General features: G+C 47.6%; 1 protein-coding gene across 1 annotated transcript in view; it reads left to right on the forward strand.

Annotated features, from left to right (window-relative positions):
- The window catches only part of LOC142803186 (neprilysin-1-like), a 163,739-nt gene extending 147,139 nt beyond the window's left edge, over positions 1 to 16,600 (forward strand). Inside the window, exons 11-12 of the mRNA XM_075888280.1 lie at positions 12,663 to 12,791; positions 16,262 to 16,600. Coding sequence (XP_075744395.1) covers positions 12,663 to 12,791; positions 16,262 to 16,600 — 468 coding nt within the window. The remainder of the gene's footprint in view (positions 1 to 12,662; positions 12,792 to 16,261) is intronic.
- The last annotated feature ends 5,233 nt before the right edge of the window (positions 16,601 to 21,833 follow it).

Here is a 21,833-nt window from a genome sequence, read left to right on the forward strand (position 1 = left end):
ACTCAGAGCAGCTTCTCAAAGAGCAGGGTAAATTGTTCTTCCCTAACTTAGCATACACGGCCCTCACGCGATCGTAAGCGCGGAAGCTGTAGCAGGAGCTTGATCCTGTTCAATGTGGTGAAACAAGTCAAAAACAGCAGATCTGTGCGACCTTGGCGCAAGTCGACGTAACCTCAGAGTAGAAGTACTCCGTGTGAGTCTTGTGAACGATCACTCGAGCGGCCCATCGCCGAAGCGACCAGCGCGGTTTCCGTAGCAGGGGGAGACGACATGGCGCCGTTGAGTCAGAGCGAGAGGGGTGCAACGCTCTCGCCTGTAGCGGAAAGTTGCAGTGAGCTGTCGAGGGTTGGTCGAGAAACGCTCATTTGAGAGCAGCGTGAGGACCTCTCGATAAAAGCTCTAATGAAAAACGTAAACTTGGGAAAAAAAGAAAAATAATGTTTCTTTTTTTTGAGAAAACAGGGCTTTTGTATCGGAGGTACACAAATTTGCAAGGTCGCAAGTATGAGCAGCTCTTGGTGTTACAAAAGTATCGTCGCCAACTATTGAAACTGGCACATGAAAACGCATGGACAGGACATCTCGGCATAAAAAAGACCAAGGGTAGAGTTTCCCTTGACCTTTATTGGCCGAAATGCTGGAAGGGTATCGAAGACTTTGTACGCTCATGCGAAACTTGTCAGAGAGCGGGGAATTCCGCGGACAAGTGAAAGGCACCCATGAAGCTTTGTGACACAAATTATGGAGTGAAATTTGGAAGGCGGCTGAACAAAAATTACCACAGTAACTTGACGAAACCATACGTTCAATGTCAAGCGGTCGTAATTCTGCTGTTGAATGCTTCAGAGGAAGAGGGAGCAGAAAATTGACCAGTATTGATGTAATTGAAAGGGGATCGGAGGTAATTTTGGAGCAATCGAACCTAGGGCCTAGGTTAAGTGAAGTCCAGAAGGAGGACCTGAGAAGGAATGTTTCTTTTTATGAGAAATCTGGACTCCTATAATTCAATTACACAGATGTGCAACGTCGCAAGTACGAGCAGCCCTTAGTACTGCATAGGTATCGTCGCCTTAAAGGGGCCGGTTATACTGAGATGGAGCATGATACCCCAACAGCACAAATTTGACGTTCGCAACAAAGGAAAGCTAAACGCTAATGCAGACGCATTGAGCCGTGCGTGTTAGTACCTCTTCCACTTTTCGATTTCTCACTGGTGATTCGGGGGAATATTTTGTCCTCATCACAGACTTAGCGGAGCGCTCTCTTTCAGAATGAGCTCAAGGAGCCAACTTTATGTTCTATTCTATTTCGGTACGTTGTTGTACGTGTAAAAAAATTGAGTTCTCATTTTAAGAGTCTTCTGTTCCACATGTGCCTCTTGATGTAGAGGAAACAAAATTCCGATAGACACGTAGGTAGGTATATGTTCTAATATACTTTGTCTGGTGTTCTATAGGGTGACCGAGGGCACTTGCTTGTGTCGTGTGTTGTCTGCTGTCGAACCGTTCTTAACAAGTTGCAAAACCATGGACAAGTGCCGAGACCAAAGATCATCAGAAGAGACGAGCGTAGCTGGTCGACAAGTTGTGGCGACAAGCCAATGGAGCTGATATCCGTCCTCAAGAATGGGATGTGTTCCCGGAACAGAGTTTGGAGCTGCATTCTCCCCATGGCCCTGGAGGCGAACCTGGAGGGACCTGGCGAACGAGCACGCCTAACATTCGAGCCACGTGGAAGGAGCTCGTCTTTCTGGCGCATTGTCTGGCGGTGGGGGTGCTGTTATGCCTGCGAGTCTACAGCGAATATCCATGCCTCTGAAAAAGGCAATCTGTGTCAAGGCCAGCCCGCGAGCCCGCCTGATGCGAACAACTCCACGGCGTCATCACGCGGCAGTGCCTTTCTGCCACGCCTGCACAGTGAGTCACCTCAGCCAGAGAACCCATCGAAGCAATCGGCGCCATCGTGTGTGGCGAGTCTGTCGCAATGCGTGGCGACGTCACTCGTCCTTGGGTGCAGCCACGTGCAGCGCAGCGGCTCCAGATTTGATAAGAATGACACGGCCCAGTGGCAACCCCATTGGAGGATTCTGACCTCACGACCAGCGGCGTTTCTGGTTTGACATTTGGTTACTCAAAGAATCCACCCGGTGCATATAAAAAAAGCCCTGCGACGCGTCGCGAGCAGTTGACTTATGTGTCAGAGAAGAGAGTTCGGCTCTTCGCGTCTCTAAACTGTCGGCCCCAGTGCCAAATTTGTAACGCCTCTGTATATATGCTGTACATAAACCTTGTTTAACTCACCGTCGTCTCGTCCGCTCGTCTATCAGCTCTGCGCAGAAGCAGTCGCGAGCTGAGAAACCTACGCTACCAAACGGCCGGTGACCTTTGAGGCGGAGTTCGAAGCAGTGGCGCCCTCGGCACCGTGTTGGAGTCGCCGTCTTTCGTAACAGTCTCTGTCATTTGCTCGTTCAAATTCCGGCACAACGCGAGACGTCTGGTATGTACAAAACGTACGACTCAGTTGAGGACTGACACGAGTGGCGACTTCTTTTTGCGCTTCCATTTGGCGACCGGATAGGTCCCCAAAGATGTCGTGTAGTTGCTCCTTGGAGAAATATATCCTAGCTGGTGAGCTCAGTTTTGTGGGCGTCGAACCAAACACGTGGGTAGCCGTCCAAGTAAAAAGTTATTTTGGCAAGCTTATAGGCAGGGTCCCATTGGTAAGTGGCTAACACATCGTACATGTGGAGCCAGTAGTCGACGTCAATCCCAGGTTGCGCGGAGAATGTAGCGGGATCATAAGTGTAGGACATCGTCAGGTATGTTGTGGCTGGAGCTCGAGGTGGAGACGTTGGCAGCTTGTTGTTACTGGTAGTCATGGCCAGATGCTGAAAGGTGCGGCCAATTCGAAGCTTCGTGGCAAGGACGGGGAACGTTCCGCCTCCACCAATTATGCTACGGAAGATACGAGATACCATATCGGCGAGGCTGTGGTTGAGCTGTATTTCGGACCAGCAGTAGCAGCGTGACTGGTTGATCAGTCATCGAGCGCAGTCAATGCTTCGTCTTCCTCGTGCGGCACCCACGCGCGTCGCCCCCTAAAAAATCAATATGCATGCATGTAGCAATATATACACATGAAAAACTCAGAATGTTTAGGTTAAAGTGAGTGCAGTTCCTTGATATGCCACTGGGCGAAGCGGAAACACTTTAGGCTGCAGAACCTACAACGAAATTGCTCACGTACAGGCCCTCCTCTTTTGTATCCCGTTCACTCGCACTCCGAATGTAATGAACATTTAAATGTTTGTGTTAACGAGCCAACGAGCTAAGCACGTTCATCTGTATGGAAACTTCGAGGGGCACCCGAATATTTTGCCTGATGATTTTTTCAAATGGAAAGTGCTCTTCCCGCAAGAAATTAGCAATGAATATGATAGAAACACATTTCAGAGCTTTGCGAAGTAATGCCAAGAATAAACAGTTCGTTTGCTATGCGGAGTGAGGCCAGGAGCTTTAGGATTACTTCGGTCGCAACTTCAAAGCACCAGTGTATGGGCCTACGCTCCTAGTAAAAAGCAGATTTACACCTGCCTGCAGCCTCAGCGTGAAGCAAGTGGTGATATTCCCTCATGAACCGGAGAAGGAGCTATCTACTGATGTCTGCCGAGACTGCGCTCAGGAACGACCTTGTTTGGTTGAATTTTCTGCTGCTGTTCAAGCGTGGGAGGCCCGACGGGCACCGCTTCAAGCTCATTCATCCTACGCCGCCAGCTGGCCTGCTATGTACTTGATCCGCACCCGATGAGAAGAAAAATATCTTCGGAAACATAGCGAAAAGATTACGTACAACCTAAAGGGGCAGGATAGGAGCAGAGTGTGTCAGGGAACAAACAATTATTGAGGACACATTCGTAGAATATAAGAATTGAAAATGAGCCAGGAACGTAACGTGTACGTGAAGTAACTACTGGACATTAAGGGTAACTGACTGGATTTTAAGAGTGTATGAGGGGCAAGCAGAAAATTATGTCGGCAGATGACGTGAAAAAGTATGCAGGCACAATGTGGCAGAAGAAAACACGGGACACTAATGGCTGGTAGAACATTGCTATCGCCCTGGAGTGGGCGTAGTCAGGCTGGCAATGATGATGAGCTGCACCTGTTTGCAGCTTTGTCAAGCTTTCGCTCACTTATGGAACACCCGTCACGTGCGGTCATATCTTCTGTCAGGACTTGATGATATTGATGATGGAGGGGGTTGTAAATGTCGCCTGGAATGTCTATGTATATTTAATCACAAACAAAAAAGTTGTGGAATAGGGTGTGGGTGATACTTTTTAAGTGAAAAAGCGAAAGGGGGATTTGAGAGGCTATATTGTTGCAGACATACATATGTCCAGGGCTAAATCAGCTAGCTAGCTTGGCTTACCATGGCACCCGTACGAGATGTGATAGAGAGTCGGCCTACCACCACAACACGGACACCCAGCTGAGTCAAACATTGTATGCATCGTGTGTGACATCAGTACATTCGGAACTATGTCCGTCTGAATGTTTTTAAGGCTGGCGGCCACATTTCTGTGAAGGCATCTGAGGTAATCTACTATTTTGCCACGTGAAGCACTGTTAAGCGAACATCTCCCTAGATATAATCGCTATGGCTAATGATAGAGAGAGATTCTCCGCTCAGTTACAAAACACGTGAGTGAAAGCGTCCGCCCTTTTGTTACCTTTGAGTCCTGCGTCCCCCGGGCGCCAGGTCAAGTGATGGTGGTGAGTGAGTATGTGTCCTAGTAGTATCAGCATTATGGCCAGAAAACGGCCAGTTGAAAAGGGCCGCCAGACGCCCGTGAAGTCGGATATAATAACTGATGATTTTCCTGTAACCTCTTGAAACAATACAGCAAAAACTATGGCCATCTTCTCCGGCTTTGTAGCCGATGCTCACGCAGGCACTTGTCAGCAGCGTCACGATGTTACCAATGAGAGCATGTGTCACTGCCAGTCGTAAACGACCAAATCATTGAACGCATTTTATATGAACATAAACAACCAACATAACCAAAAACGGTAGGAAGGAGGTGATGTAAGTTTGCCATAAAAAATCCGTCAAGATTTTGTCAAGCCGACGTTTAGATAAGCAAGCTTGTCTTCCTAGAGGCTAGAACAAAACTGATTTCAATCGCACTGGCGCGTCTTCGTTTGGTACCCTCTCTTGCATTTTAACAAAGGAAGCGGAATCGTAACAGTGAATGTGCGGGTGTGCGAGAGCGGCGAAGGGGTACATTGACCAATTATAAAACTCAAAAAACAACAGGCATTTCACGATAAAAATTGAGGAAGCAGTAGGGATGTGAGGATGTACAGCAGTCGCTGAATCCCGGTTGTCTAACCGGTAGTAAGAAGTTAACATTTGTAGGTTTCAAATTACTAGATGGAGGGCTTGACTCGCAGTGGTTTCCTGTGTGTATGCACCATATCAAATGAATTCAAGATGCCATTTAGGAACGTGTATACCAACTTGATAAAGTGGACTGTGCTTGTGAATAAGGTGAGACTCTATATAGTTCTTGTTTCTCGCGGACCGGAAGGTTTTTCTGAAGTATACAGAGTCAAAAATATACAAAGTTATGTCCTGCTACATTAGGATGCTGCGCTCCTGCTTTCGGTATTATCTTTGACGTGTCCCCTCATTCACACTTCAATCTAACATCAATAGACCATCCTGTTTCGCCGATTTGCTGTGTATGGCAGTATAAACATTCCACCATGTGGATAACGTTTGCACTAGTGTGGATAAAAGTAGATTTTTATTGATGGACATAATCGCTTCCGGTGCTTTTATCTATCATGTCATCGTGAAGGTGCATGCCACTCTTGCATCTTAGACAAGATCACAGTGTAACTTAAGCAGTAGAGTGAGTGTTTAGTTTTGTGTGCACTAAAATGTCCCTCAATATTTCAGAACATGTTAGCGCATGCACAAGTACTCTCTCATATTAACCAAGTACGAACAACATTCGCACTATGCGCTAGGCCTAATCACGGCACATCCCGTGTACGTGAAATTGTTTTTACATACGGTATTGTGCATGCTTAGTACACATATATAATGTTCACATATGGACTTGCTTCAGACGGTATGGTATTAGATGCTCGTTAAATGAACCGCCACTGCTGGCTAAAATAGCACAATAATAAGACAAAGGGTAATTGCCATTTTAGAGTGCTTAGTGAATTTCTTAATTTTGTGCAACCACGATGGCACGATTTATTTCGCGAGTACTTGCAAAGGATTATATTGTTACGTGATTTCGTCTGACTGAAAGAGGGCATAGTGGGGCATACCCAAGTAAGGTGCCTCGGACTGAGAGTAAAGAAGTGGACGTTGTCAGTGAGCTGCGTTGTGGCTGCGGACCGACAACTGTTATTTTCCACGTAACATTTTGGTGGAAGTGCTGGGTGCTCTTCTGACAACGGAGCTACGCAGTGCACGCCTCGTTAAGTCTGCTACCATGGCTCCGGGTGAGGATACGGCTTCGCCACCTACCTCAGCAACGACAGCAACCCGGTACGTCGCCCTAACGCAACCCCGTGATCCCGGTACCTTTACTGGAGAGGACAACGTGAATGTGGACAAGTGGCTTAGCATGTACGAGCGCATCAGCAAGCAATATGGCTGGGACCCAACCGTTATGCTTGCGAATGTCATTTTCTATCTTGACAAGACCCCTCGCACCTGGTTTGAGACCCACGAGCACAAAATCACAAGCTAGGAAATGTTTAAACAACAGCTCCGCGACCTTTTTGGCAACCTGTTTGGTTAACAACTTGATGCCCGAAAGCAATTGGCTGTCCGTACACAGACGTCCACTGAGCCCTAATTGACTTATATTCAAGACGTCTTAGCGTTGTGTCAAAGGGCCGATCCCAACATGTCTGAGGCCGACAAGATTTCGCACGTGTTAAAAGGAATCGCCGACGATGCGTTCAGTCTGCTTGTATTCACCAACGTAACGACCATGGACGCCGTGATCAAAGAGTGCCGCCGTCTCGAGCAGGCGAAGAGTCGACGCATTTTGCAGCAGTTTCAGCGCCTACCCAACACCACGGCAACGTCGTCTTGCGAAGCCACTCCTTGTCATCCGTCTACGACCGAAGACGTGACGCGCATCGTCCGACGTGAACTCGAGGCCGCTTACCCGGCTGTCAACAAACCGACGTTGCCAGACGCCTCAACGCCCGCTGTCGCCTTGATCCAGGCTGTTGTCCGCCAGGAATTCGCTAACCTTGGTATCCTGTCCACTGCATCCACACTGGATAATACTGGTCCCTCGATAGCTTCTGTGGACATGAGACGTCGCCGTCCGTACTCTATTCGAACCGGGAACCCGTCTGAATGGCGAACAGCAAATGATAAGCCAATCTGCTTCCGCTGTGGTCGCGCAGGACACATCGCTCGTTACTGCCGCAGTCAATGGCCATCTATGTCTTCTGGCTCTTACCCCGCTTACAGTAACTCATTCCGTCCACCAAACCACCGTTATCCGACCCGCACTCAGTCTACAGCATTTACTGCCCCTGAGGACTACGGCCGCCCTGCCCCGTCGTCGCCACCGCCTTAAAGCCGCCCTTCTCGTTCAAATACGCGTCGCCGCTCTCCCTCGCCATCGTTCAACCGCCGCGCGTCCCCGGAAAACTAGGCTGCGCAGCTTCTGGAGGTGAAGCTGCCCTGTCGACCTTACCCAAAAATCCTCTGTTGCCCTTACGTTTGAACCGGAACACCCTAGAAGTATATGTTGATGGTACGCCTGTTGAAGCTTTGATAGATACGGGCGCTCACGTCTGTATTATGAGTTCGCGTTTTCGTCGTCGCATGAAGAAGGTCCTCACGCCCCCCTTGACCAGTGTCGTCCAAGTTGCAGATGGTGCAAAAGTCCCTGTCGTCGGTATGTGCACAGCTCAACTTACCGTAGCCGGTCATTAAGTGGTCGTCCTTTTTACCGTGCTTGAAACATGTCCCCACGACCTCATACTAGGCCTCGATTTTCTCGCCGCCAATTCTGCTCTGATTGATTGCTCCGCTGGTGTGCTCCGCCTTGAACTGCCACAAATCAGTGCCGCCCCGTACCAACCTACATGCCGATTACAATGCAGCGATTTTGTTTGCCTGCCCTCGAAAACTGTGACGTACGTCGTTTTTCTGTGCTCACCAGCTGTGCCCGACGGTGACTATTACGCTACGCCTCTCACCGACGTACTCCTTGCGCACAATGTTGCAGTGCCCTATACGGTGCTCAGCATCACAGATAACAAAACTTCTCTACCTCTTGTCAATTTCGGCTACATGAATCATGTGCTTCCACAAGCCAATTCTGTGGCCCACCTGTGTCCGTTGCTCGATTCACAAATTGAAGTGCTTGCCTTAGACACACTTGCTTCACCGCAGCGCACATCACTCGCAACACATTCGGGCAGCCGTCAAATTGTAGACATGATCGCCACTGATCTTCCGCCTCCGCAAGTTGAAGCCCTACAACATCTTCTCGAGGCCTACCAGGATATTTTCGATTTTGGTGACCGACCTCTTGGGCAGACGTCCTTTGTCCAGCATCGCATACACACAGGTGATGCCAACCCTGTTCACCGCCGTCCCTACAGAGTGTCTGCTTTTGAGCGGAGCATAATTCAGAAGGAGGTGAACAAGATGCTAGCGAAGGACATTATTGAACCATCCTCCAGTCCCTGGGCATCCCCGGTGGTATTAGTTAAAAAGAAGGGCGGATCGTGGAGATTTTGTGTGGACTATCGCCACCTTAACAACATCACCAAGAAAGACGCATACCCTCTGCCCCGCATTGATGACGCCCTTGATTGCCTCCATGGTGCCGCCTACTTTTCTTCCATCGATCTTCGTTCTGGTTATTGGCAGATTGGTGTGGACCCCATGGACCGAGAGAAGACGGCTTTTGTAACACCCGATGGCCTCTACCAATTCGAAGTCATGCCTTTCGGCTTATGTAATGCCCCCGCCACCTTTGAACGAATGATGGACTCCCTGCTCCATGGATTCAAGTGGTCTACGTGTCTTTGTTATCTGGATGACGTGATTGTGTTTGCTCCCACTTTTGAAGCGCACCTCGAGAGACTGTCAAAAATTCTTGATTTATTCCGTCTCGCCGTCCTTCAGCTGAATTCATCTAAGTGCCGGTTTGGTCGCCGTCGCATTACAATACTTGGACATATTGTTGACGCTTACGGTGTACAGCCTGACCCAGAAAAAGTTCGAGCTGTGAAGGACTTTCCTGTGCCGAAAACCGCCAAAGATGTCCGCAGCTTTGTGGGGCTCTGCTCCTATTTTCGGCGGTTCATCAAGAACTTCGCGGAAATCGCTCGGCCTCTAACAGATTTACTCAAACCGGATGAGACGTTTACCTGGGGTCCCTCGCAAGCAGCAGCATTTTCCGACCTGACCACTTGGCTCACTTCTTCTCCTGTGCTGGCTCACTTCGACCCTACGGCACCGACGGAAGTGCGCACCGATGCCAGCGGTTACGGAATAGGCGCTGTGTTGGCTCAGCGACAACGTGGGCAGCATCGCGTGATAGCTTATGCCAGCAGGCTGCTGTCCACCTCGGAGCGTAATTATTCCATCACAGAGCGCGAATGCCTAGCGCTGGTGTGGGCAGTCGCGAAATTTCGCCCTTACTTATACGGCCGACCATTTATAGTTCTTACCCACCACCACGCTCTCTGCTGGCTCGCCTCCCTCAAAGATCCCACAGGTCGTCTCGCCCGCTGGGCACTCCGCCTCCAGGAGTATTCTTACACCGTAGTGTACAAATCAGGAAAACTGCACAAAGATGTGGATTGTCTGTCACGCTACCCTGTGGCCGACTGCGATCCTACGAGCACTGATTCTGTGGGCTGCGTTCTTTCCATCTCCCAGCTGCTTCATCTCGGGGACGAGCAGCGTCGCGATCCGGATATCAGCCGCCTAATACAACAGCTCGAATCTTCACCGCAAGACGCTTCCGTTCGCATGTTTACCTTAAAGGACCACACCTTATATCGGCGTAATTTATCGCCCCATGGTCATGACCTACTTCTGGTCATACCAAAGCACCTGCGTTCTACAGTCCTACGCGAGCTCCATGACGCGCCAACCGCGGGTCACCTTGGTGTTTCTCGCACATATGACCGTGTTCGCCGCCGCTTCTACTGGCCTGACCTTTCACGTTCTGTACGTCGCTATTTCAACGCTTGTGAAATTTGCCAGCGTCGCAAAAAGCCGTCGAGACTACCTTCCGGATATCTTCAGCCCATCGACATCCCATCGGAGCCATTCTTCCGTGTTTGTTTGGATCTTCTCGGTCCCTTCCCAACATCCGCCTCCGGAAACAAGTGGGTCGCGGTGGCTACGGATTACGCGACCCGTTATGCAGTTACACGAGCCATGCCAACAAGCTGCGCTACAGACGTCGCTGATTTTCTACTACGCGATCTCATTTTAGTGTATGGAGCCCCTCGTCAACTGCTGACAGACCGAGGCCGTACGTTCCTTTCGAAAGTGGTTGACGATATCCTGCGTTCCTGCTCTACTCAACATAGGCTCACGACATCGTACCACCCCCAGACAAACGGGCTTACAGAACGTTTAAACCGCACCTTGACAGACATGCTATCGAAATACGTCTCGGCCGACCATCGTGATTGAGACCTTGCACTACCCTACGTGACGTTCGCATACAATTCCTCCCGGCATGACACTGCCGGGTACTCGCCATTTTACCTTCTGTTTGGACGCGAAGCAAAGTTGCCGTTGGATACCTTCCTGCCAGCCGCTGCGCAGTATACTTTTGAATATGCACGCGACGCTATTACCCGAGCTGACCATGCTCGTCAGCTTGCCCACAGCAGATTAATGGCATCCCAAGACTCGCAGAAGCATCGTTACGACGAGCGGCATCGCGACGAACACTTTCCAACCGGCTCCCTCGTTCTTCTTTGGTCCCCTACGCGACATGCAGGCCTGTCAGAAAAACTTCTCTCTCGTTTCACGGGCCCATACCGCGTGCTTAGACGAGTGACCGACACTAGATATGAAATTGTCCCTGATAGTCCATCAACCTCTTCCCCTCTGCTGTCAAGGGACATCGTCCACGTATCAAGGCTCAATCGTCACCACACTGCTCCTGCTGTGGCCCCGTAAACTCGCCGGGTCGGCGCTTTTGCCGCCGGGGGTCGTGTTACGTGATTTCGTCTCACTGAAAGAGGGCATAGTGGGGCATACCCAAGTAAGGTGCCTCGGACTGAGAGTAAAGAAGTGGACGTTGTCAGTGAGCTGCGTTGTGGCTGCGGACCGACAACTGTTATTTTTCACGTAACAATATTCATAGAGACAGGCGTCACAGGACGAACACATTTTACACCCGCAAAAAATCTGAAAACAAACACTCGCGACAACTCATAGTTAACTAATCAATCGCTTAGATAGTGGAATGAAAACGAACTGAATTAGAGTTTTAATCCTGCTCTAGTCGTAGCCGATAGCTAGCCAAGATGACATTTCCTTAATGAAACGTTCTTCGAGTTCGTCATGTTGCTCCATCGACTCCGTGCCGTTGCATTGTCGATGGCTCGTCGAGTCTGTAGTCGACGTCCTTCACAATTTCTAAAGTTGTGGTCCGTTTGCGCCAAACACTTGTCCTCATGGCCAGTGTCCAGCTCTTTATCGTCGTCCTCACCTCAACCAGGTAAAACCTTACTCGTCAATGACGTAATGGCCTTGGTGCAGGCAGAAACAGCTCTGGCATGGAGTGCAAGAGTCGTAGACCTACCAGATACTGCTGTGATAGCGTGCCGTAAGTCTTGGTGGTCTCACTTGAGTGTTCCGAAAGCGATGGCCATTGCTCGGGTCTCTGCGCCGACAGCTATCAAAACCAGGCAGCTTCTGCTTCCGCCACTGTAGTGACGCTGACCTTCCCCAGTTTCGCCGTCTGAAGACCCAACGCACAGAGACAGCTCATCGTCTGGAGATTTTCTAGTCTAATACGTAAACGTTGCACGAATGCGCACCATTGGGGTCTCGCGCACCACCACCTCTATCCAGTGACCGGAACACGTCTCGCGCCCTCCTACTCATTACCATGGCGCCACAACAAATGCCACCCATCGTACACATTCTCAACAAACTGAAGTTTGAGCACCAAACCAACAAAACGTTGACCAAATAACACACGCGATCATAGCCTTGTGAACGACAGATAAAGTAGGTGTAGCGCGGTTCCATCACTCCCGTCATTTCGACGTGAAGTTTGGCGCACAGAAGGCTGCTAATAGTTTTAGAAAGCCAGTTAACTGAACCGAAGAAGTTTATAAAATAATTTTTAGAAAATCGGCCTATCTCTCTAGCCTGTGATTAATAAAAAATGATGAAATCTTGTAACAGATACACCCAGAGTGTTTACTTCAGATTCATTGACCTTAAAAAACCACCAGAGTATCCCTTGAGTAACTGCCTGATTTAAGTATACCAAGAGTGACCAATGATGACTGCGACCTTTTCGATATTGGCACAGGTATTGCTAGCACTAACATGTACTAGCGCGTTATGAAAAGGCGCGCCTTTTTGTTACGTCTGGCACGTTCTTCTTTCAGATAATAGGGCACGAAATTATGCACGGACTCGACATATCGGGTTGGGGAGGACCGCTTCGTAATCTGGACGAGATGAAAAAGGAGCACAATAAGAGGGCGCTATGTTTACGGAGGTCTCACCGATCAGTTGTAAGTATTATGTCTGGTTTTCTCGTCACCCAGGTGCGCGTACGCAAAGTGTCCCGCAATATTCAGTCACCAAAACGGAAGCGCGTGGCACAAGCTTAACACATTTTGTTCGGGATACGCTATATTAGTACTACTCTACTTTTTGGTGAGAGGAATTTATTTGTCGTAAATATACATTAGCTAAACAATCCTACCTGATTACAAAAGTGAAAGTTTTTTTCATGGAGATGTGCTCATATCACATTCCTTTGCGCCATTTTGAATACAGTACATTGAACGCATTCGTTTCACCTAATTGTCACGCAGCCAATCTCACTTATATACAGACATTGTCACTAGGTGATCTTGATGTCATATTACCTGCCTGCTATCAAGCTATGAAAGCAAATATTCTAAAATGATGACAATGACCTCAGCCTTCCTAAACCATGACTTCGGGAGATAAAAGATCTTTTCAAAGCAGCAACTACTTAGAGTGCATGCTGCTTTGTCACTGTGCACAGCCCAATGAAGGACATTGAAGTGTTTCCTGTTTGCTTGGTAGCGTTGTACGTTTCTAGGGATGGGGCCATGATATATTTGTAACACTCCGTTGTTTCGTCTCTTATGAAGGATTGAAATTTGGACGGGCAGATAAGACATAATTGCCAATAAGTGTTGAACTGAAGAGCTTGCTGGCATCACTGTGAGCTCTGGCGTAGGTTATGATCAGTGCTTGCTTATTACCTCGCAATGGTCAAAGGGGTTATCTTTTGCGTTACGGATGAGCTCTCTTAGCTTTGTAATTTGGTGAATGAAAGAGCTGCAAATACAGTGAGGTACCCAGTTAAACACTGAATGCCCTTCATTCCTTGCGATAACGCCATCGTGTTTCTACTTCCGTTGCCCGGTTGAAATATGCATATAGAGCCAACCGGAAGGTGCTTGAATGACCTCTTAAGAGAGCATGACAAAAATGTGCACAATGCAGTTCAAGCACACCTCAGAATTTTCCCCTGTGGCTGAAGCTCCATGCTCCTTTTTGGGCGATGCGAGGTCATAAGCACGGCTCACCGCCTACGCATTAGATCATTGAGGCTTATCATTGCAGGAAACTCGATAGCACATGTTTAGGTTCCCTTTCCTTTGCGCTATTACAAAAATATATTCCCCAAATTTATCACTTTTAAGTTGTGTTTGTATTACTGCTCAATAAACGAGTGACGAGAGTTTTGCTGGTATCAATATTCCACTGCTTGATCACTCCAACCGCGTACGCATGCCTACTATTCTCACCTATGTATGCACTTTGCTTCGTTATTGACAATCGAGATAGTCAGCAGGGTGTGGGTAATTTTATCAGTTATTGTTGGGGCGCTAATTTTGTGTTCAATTGTGTCTTTTAAATGCGCAGCATTTATTAGCAAACTTCTGCGACTTAGGCTGTATCTATCTATCTATCTATCTATCTATCTATCTATCTATCTATCTATCTATCATCATCTATCTATCTAGCTAACTAGCTAGCTAGCTAGCCGCCTACAACTTTTCGCTCTCCTGTCCGTTACGATAATGGGATCTATACCAAAACTCGTATGGCATAACATGACTGCATGACGAGCATAAGTGACTGGTCATAACACAAAAATCTTGATATGTATGTCATGAGTGTAACGATTTACATTTCATGGTCTTGCTGCTCTTGCGGTTGTTTCTTTCATATGACATATTGTAAAATTGTTATGGTATGACATGACTGGATAGCAAACATACGTGACAAGGCCTAGCGTTGAAATGACATGCATGTCACGTAAATCAAGACTGCACGTCACGCTCATGGTGTGCTAGTGGTCGTTTAGCAAGCTTCACATGTATGAAGTCTGGTATTACGTGGCGTGAATCGATGACGAAGGTAAAGGACATGTCAAAATATGATAATCATGATATATGTGTCATGTAAGACATGACTACATACCACGCTCATGATGCACTCGCAGTCTTTACGCTAGCCAATCATAAAGCAAATTAGGTAGTACATGACTTGAATGAAGGAGAAAGGTGAGTGACGCGTCCAAACACGATAATCTTGTGCGTGTCGTGTAAATGATGGCGAGATGCTATTCTCAATGCACTCTCACGGCCGTTTCACCTAGCTTCGCATATACCAAATTTTGCATTACGTGGCGTGAATGGAAGGTAAACACAAATCCTAGGCGCAATCATATTGTTCGTGACATGGAAGCCTTGTAAGGCATAATTTACATCCACCTCGTAACGTTGTGCTGATTTTAAAAGGACATATAAACCATCCTCAATTGTGCTTTGCACATCATTGATTCTCACTGTACGTAGGATCTCTCAATTATATAAGTAGGTTATGCGTGCCTGCTGTTCCTACCAATATATGCACTTTGCTTCGCTATTGACAGTGTTGAACAGCGTTGTATGCGTAATATTCATCAGTCGTTGTCTATTGCGCTGCTCTTATGTTCAATTGTCTTTTATGAGTATGCATGTTATCTCTCATTCGCTGCTTTACGCGTTATTTGGTGCGACTAGCTGAAATTCGTGCAATACTAAAATGGCTTTGTTCTGGCTAAGTTTAAGCTTGTTTAGTGTTATTCATAGTGCCACGCAGCGGTGGTCTACTGCCTAAGGCACTCGGCTGCTGACCCGCAGGTCGCGGGATCAAATCCCGGCTGCGGTGGCTGCTTTTTCAATGGAGGCAGAAATGTTGAAGGCCCGCGTGCTCAAATTTGGGTGCACGTTTAAGAACCCCAGGGTGTCAAAACATACGAAGTCGTACGCTACACTGCCTCTCATAATCAAATGGTGGTTTTGGGATGTTAAACCCCACTTATCAATCAATCAACAAATCAGTGTTATTCATGCAGCGAGGTTCACGATTGCTTTCGATGTGTTGCGGACTTTTATGGCCCCGGTTTTGATGACATAGATCTCATTAATTTGGATGCCCAGTATAAGCGCCTTTAAAACTCTCTGCAATCGTGAACCCACAAATTCAAGCTAGATGACGTAGTGCGAAATTGGAAATCTTAGCATAGGCAGATAAACGGAATACGGATCATCCTATGCATTCAGAAGCGTTTCGGACGTTCTATGATCGTCTCCAGAGTGTTTTGTCTCTAGCCAAGATAATGCTTCACAGACAATGTTGTTAGCGTGAAAACACATATGTCGTTAGCGTTCAGGGACAAGTTCCGGGATATTTTGTTGACTGAAACAATCGGAAAGCCATTAGAAATGCTTACTCAACACCCGTCTGATGGCACGAACCTTGACCTACGTTCAAGGAAATGTATTCAAACAATGCACTGATTTTTCAACTTCACATTAAATGACAACCAATGTACCCAACCAAAAATAGTGTGTAATTACTTCTAGAATAAAGTCAAGTATATCGTATTCGTTCTATCATTTCGAGCACTGCTTTGATGATTCCCTTATCTAAAGAACGATTATTCTTGCAGCTGCCGTCAAGCAGCCAGCGAGATGAATTGGTTGATACGGCGGACTCGGAGAACCTAGCTGACTTTGTAGGAACGATGCTTGCTTATGCCGCCTTCGCCTCAAGTGCTGAAGAAGACAGAAAGGTTAAGCTTGCCGGATTCGACAAGTCACCAGATCAACTATTCTTCATCAGCCAGTGTAACACTTTCTGTGCCCGTAATCAGGAGGCACCAGAAAACTACGCACCTTTCCGTTCACGCTGCATGGTGCCCCTTAGGAACATGCCCGAATTCTCTCGTGCATTTGGCTGTGCGGCAGGGACAGTGATGAACCCAAATAAAAAGTGCACGTATTGGTAGTACCTGTCACACCGCTATGTTCTTGTTAGGCTTGTGCAAGCATCTCTTGTTGCTTCGCAATTTGGAGGTGAAATAAGCAATTATTGATTGTACACAAAGCGAAGCTCACATAAGGCTCACTCATTCTATGTTATAGGTTGCTTATTCACAAACCCTCTAGAATACTGGTCCACTGGTCAAAACAGTCGGAAATTAAAGTAAGAGAACCGCTAAGTTGTGTTTCTTCGTTTATCTCTTCTGTCTGTCTGTCTCTCTCTCTCTATATATATATATATATATATATATATATATATATATATATATATATATATATATATATATATATATATATATGAGAGAGTAGTGTATGCTTAAGGGCATGTTCTGTGTTTTGACACAATTTACTGAGATCTAACACACAATAATGCCAAGGAAAGTATTGGCGAAGGTATTACACTCAGCGATTGACAATGGAGACGGTACTGTGACAACACATTCGGTGCCATGTCGATAAGGCAGGCAACACTGGACCTTTCTCGCTCTAGCTGTGGCTCTGCTGTCATGTTGTAGACGGTGAGATTGGCATGACCACGCGAAAACCGTACTAAACAGGCGAAGGCGATTTCTCGGAAAATGCAGCGCTGATATGGGACAGCCACTGCGTCACCGACAGTGGTATCGCTCGACCTAATGGTGACGAAACGTGCTTGTACCAGGTTCGGTACAAAACCTGCAGCCAAGACAATGTTAGGCAACGAAAAATCGTAAGCACAGTGTCCGCAATACAAAGAACTGGCGGACTATACAAAATAACAAAGGACGCAGCTGACAGGAAGTCGCGTCCCAAGATAATCGGAGTAGCACATGAAAAAGCACAGCAAGTGTTATGTGGTGGCCAATTCTGTCAATTAGAACAAGAACAGTGCAGTGTCGAAGAGGGTAAATTCGGTTGTCATTAGCACCACAAAACACCGGACCAATATATGAAGTTTACACTTTTCGCAGACGATGACATAGTTTGCGATTAATGACCAAAACTTGTGGCTTCACTATCCAGGAGTGCGTCAACCGAAACGCCGTCTACACAAACGGTCAGTAAATTTTCAGGGGGCGCAGGAGGAATGGTGGCATTTCGACGACATAAAGTTTCTCCTCCAAAAACTACAGCTCCTAGTTTTCCAAGTAGCTGCGAGGGCCATCAGGGCAGAACGTCAAGGTGAAGTAGTACGGCGAAAGGGCGGCGGTGAACGACAGGGGGGTGAGCGGGAAGAATGAGGGTCACCGTGGGACAAAGCAGTTGAAGGTGAGCGTCGTGACGAGGGAATGTAGGTTCCTGGAATGTAGGGGTCAGACTATGGAGCACAGTTACTCTCGTACGAAGAATAGCCTCATCGTTCATCTTGCTTGCGCCGGTGGCAAAAGCTGGAGATGTGTCCTCGTATGCCACAGTAGTAGCACACGGGGTGCCAGGCAGGGAAAAATTAGTTCTAGTGGTCTCTTTGTTGCCATCAAGGCCAAGTTATCGTATACGATGTCCGCAATTCCAGGTGGAGTTCGTGTAGCAGGCTGTGAAACGACTTCAGCATACGTAGGCACATGTAAGGGCGCAGGGGGCGGGCCCGTGCAGTGCACGTCTTCGACGCCAATTGAGTTTTGATAATTTCGTGCAGGTTAGCAGGAGACGAGTGGACAGATGAAGTAAGTGCGCTGACACTACCAAGGCTGTGAAGTTTCTCTCTCACTATAGTGCAAATTAGAGCCCACAGCCAATGCTCGCCGGTAAGACTAGTGTAACAGAAGGCGTATGGAAGGCGCATTGAGTAGAGTGCGTCCAGGCGCCGCAAGTGGTAATGATGTCCTCAACTGTTATCGGACTCTGCATGACAAGAGCAATAAAAGAGACGGGGTTGATGCCTTTCAGTACAGGACGAATACAATCAGCCTCCGACATGTCACTCTGGGCGCGGCGGCAGAGGGCCATAGCGTCTTCAAGGTACGATGCGTATGATTCGTCGTGCCTCTGGATGCGAGTAGCGAGCTTCTATTTCACTACCGCAGAGCGTCCCGCATAAGTGCCGAATATTTGACACAGCTGCATGTGAACGCTGACCAGTCAGAAAAGTCGCGTTGGTAGTTGTAATACCACGTCTTCGCGACCTCCTTGACATATAAGGGTACATAGCGCAGCTTGTGTGCCTCATCCCATTATTTGCAAGCACTTATCCGGTCGTAATTGTAGCCATTATTCTACATCCTCACCTCGAATGCCAAAAACACTGGAGGGTCTCGCTGCGAGATACTCACGGTGTGGTGAGGCCCAGCAGGCTGAGCGGGTGCAGCGAAAGCGGCAGGATGTGGTGCGTCGTTTTGTGCTATCTATTGACAAGCAGCTCCAGCCAAGGGTTACCAGCAGAGCACGAAAGACTTTAATGATGTACCACACAGTCTACACAGTGCTCCTCCCCAATATATATATATATATATATATATATATATATATATATGTATATATATATATATATATATATATATATATATATATATACATGTGTGTGTGAAATAGATGATCAGAGTTTCTTCTAGCTACCGTAATAAAAATTATAAACTTATAGAATAATGCAGTATAGAAAACAAAACAATAAAATATTTATTTATTCCTAATTGTTTTGGCTGGTGTACCAGTCTTCTTCAGAGAATCTAAGCGAAATGACACAAGTTCCCGTAGCAGAGGGCCACCATCGCAGTTTGAACACCACCAAAACGAAAAAAGAAAAGAAAAAGAAGACAAACTTGTATATATTGCAGTGGGGAAGAGGGACAGAGCCAGTATCTAGTCGGAGAGCCTGGAAGATGACTACGACGAAGAGCTATTCCCGTGACAGTGACTTACACCTGTTGAACTAGGCAGTTGGTTTTAGTCAATAAACCTCCTCATAATTTGGTGGAGGCGCTGGGTAGTCTTCTAAGCTGGAACTACGAAGTCGCACCTTACCTCCAGTGCCAGCAATGCCGGAAAAACCCTCCAGTCAAGGTACCTCGCAAGTTCCCGCCTCTACAATTCCCGGTGTGTGGCCACTGCGTCACCCACCGATCTTCAGCGGCACTGACGGCGAAGACGCTGAGCAGTGGCTGGCTACTTACCACAAGGCGAACAAGTGGGACGATGCGGCTAAGCTGACCTATGTAAGCTTTAAGATGTCTGGCGTCGCTAGTCGCTGGTTGTGCAATCACGAAGCCGACATTGCCAGCTGCGATTCATTCAAGGCCTCCTTTTCGCAAGTCTTCGACCGCCCTGCTGTGCGAAAACTCTGCGCAGAACAAAGACTTCATGAGCGCGCTCAACAGCCAGTAGAGACCTTTACGAGCTACATTGAAGACGTTGTTGACTTCTGAAAGCGGTTAAACCCAGCGATGCTCGAAGCCAACAAAATCAAACAAATCCTCAAGGGCATATGCGATGACGCATTTCAAATGTTGTTAGCCAAGGACTCAAAAACCATAGCCGATAGAAATGTGGGGTTGCGACCATACAAAATATAAAAAGGTGAAAATTATATTAGCAGGATTAATTATTATATTAAGTATGGGCTGTTCTGAAGTTTCGCTCATACCTCTACGGCCGTCCCTTCCACGTAGTCAGCGGCCACCACTCCCTTTGCTGGCTGACCAACTTGAAGGACCCATTCAGTCAACTAGCGCGCTGGAGCTTACGCCTACAAGAATTTTATATGACGGTCGTCTATAAGTCGGGACGGCAGCACTCTGATGCTGATTGCTTATCCAGGTTGCCTATAAAGCAAGATGATCTCTCAGAAGATGATGACATGGCATTTTTAGGAGTGGTCGACACAGTCACCATTTCGTCTAAGCAGAAAGAAGACAGTGAGTTGCTCCCTCTTAATATTTTCTTAACGGCCAGTCTACAAGCGTTCCCAAAATATTTGCAAGGAGCCTGCCATCATTCTGCTTTCGCAGTGATGTCCAATACAAGAAGAACTTCGCCCCCAGCGGAAATGCCCACTTACTTGTCGTCCCGACATCCATTCGCGATGAGATCCTGAGTGCTTGCCACGATGAGCCAACCACCGGCCACCTCGGATACACGCGCACATTGGCCAGAATCCAACAGAAGTACTACTGGCCGAAGCTTCCAGGCAGTGTACAGCATTACGTCCGCACGTGCCTCGATTTTCAACGACGAAAATTGCCACCTTTAAAACCAGCCGGAATGTTGCAAACAGTTAAAATGCCCACCATGCCTTTTGCACAAATCGGAATGGATCTCCTTGGGCCGTTTCCGACTTCGTATACTGGAAACAAGTGGGTAATTGTCGCTACGGACTATCTTACTCGCTACGCAAAAACAAAGGCTTTATCAAGTGGAACCACAGTAGAAGCGCCACGATTTTTCATTGAAAATATTGTTCTGAGGCATGGTGCTCCTAGAATCATAATAAGAGACAGAGGTACCGCTTTCACGGCCATGCTGCTCAAGTTAGTGCTTGAGTTGAGTGGAACAGTGCATCGAAAATCTACCTCCTACCACCCACAAACCAACGGCTTAACAGAACACCTCAACAAGACAATTGCTGCTATGCTCAGTATGTACATTCACGTGGGTCATAAAAATTGGAAGACGTTCTACCATACGTGACGTTTGCCTCTAATACGGCGCAGCAGGAAACTACACGGAGCACGCCATTTAATCTTTTTATGGCCGCGAAGTGACGACAATGCTTGATGCCTTGCTGCTGCACAACTGCGAGGATACAGACACCGATGTTCAAGCCTTTACACAACGAGCTGAGGAGGCACGGCAGCTAGCACGCGTGCAAATCGCTCGGCAGCAGAGTTACGACGCACAACTTTATAACCTGCGACAACGATACGTCACTTATCAACCAGGCGAGAAAGTGTGGGTCTGGAGCCCTATTCGCCGAAGAGGCCTTTCTGAAAAGTTACTGAAGAAGTACTTTTGTCCCTACAATGTTATACGGCGCCTAAGTGACGTGAATAATTGAAGTCATCCCTGACAGTTCCTCGCGAGCTCAAAAATCTGAAATCGTACACGTTGCGCGGATGAAGATATATTGCAGTGAGCCAGTTGCGTAATACGTCAGCTACATACACCGCGTACTCTGTAGCCGAGCATCGGGTCGATGCTCTTCCTGGAGGGAGGCAAATGCCACATTCAACCTGCAGAGGGAAGCGCGCACAGCGAGAGAGGAAGACGAAGCTCTTGCCTGGTCCTCTT

Source organism: Rhipicephalus microplus, chromosome 3, assembly GCF_043290135.1.
Source record: "Rhipicephalus microplus isolate Deutch F79 chromosome 3, USDA_Rmic, whole genome shotgun sequence".
NCBI classification, from domain to species: domain Eukaryota; kingdom Metazoa; phylum Arthropoda; class Arachnida; order Ixodida; family Ixodidae; genus Rhipicephalus; species Rhipicephalus microplus.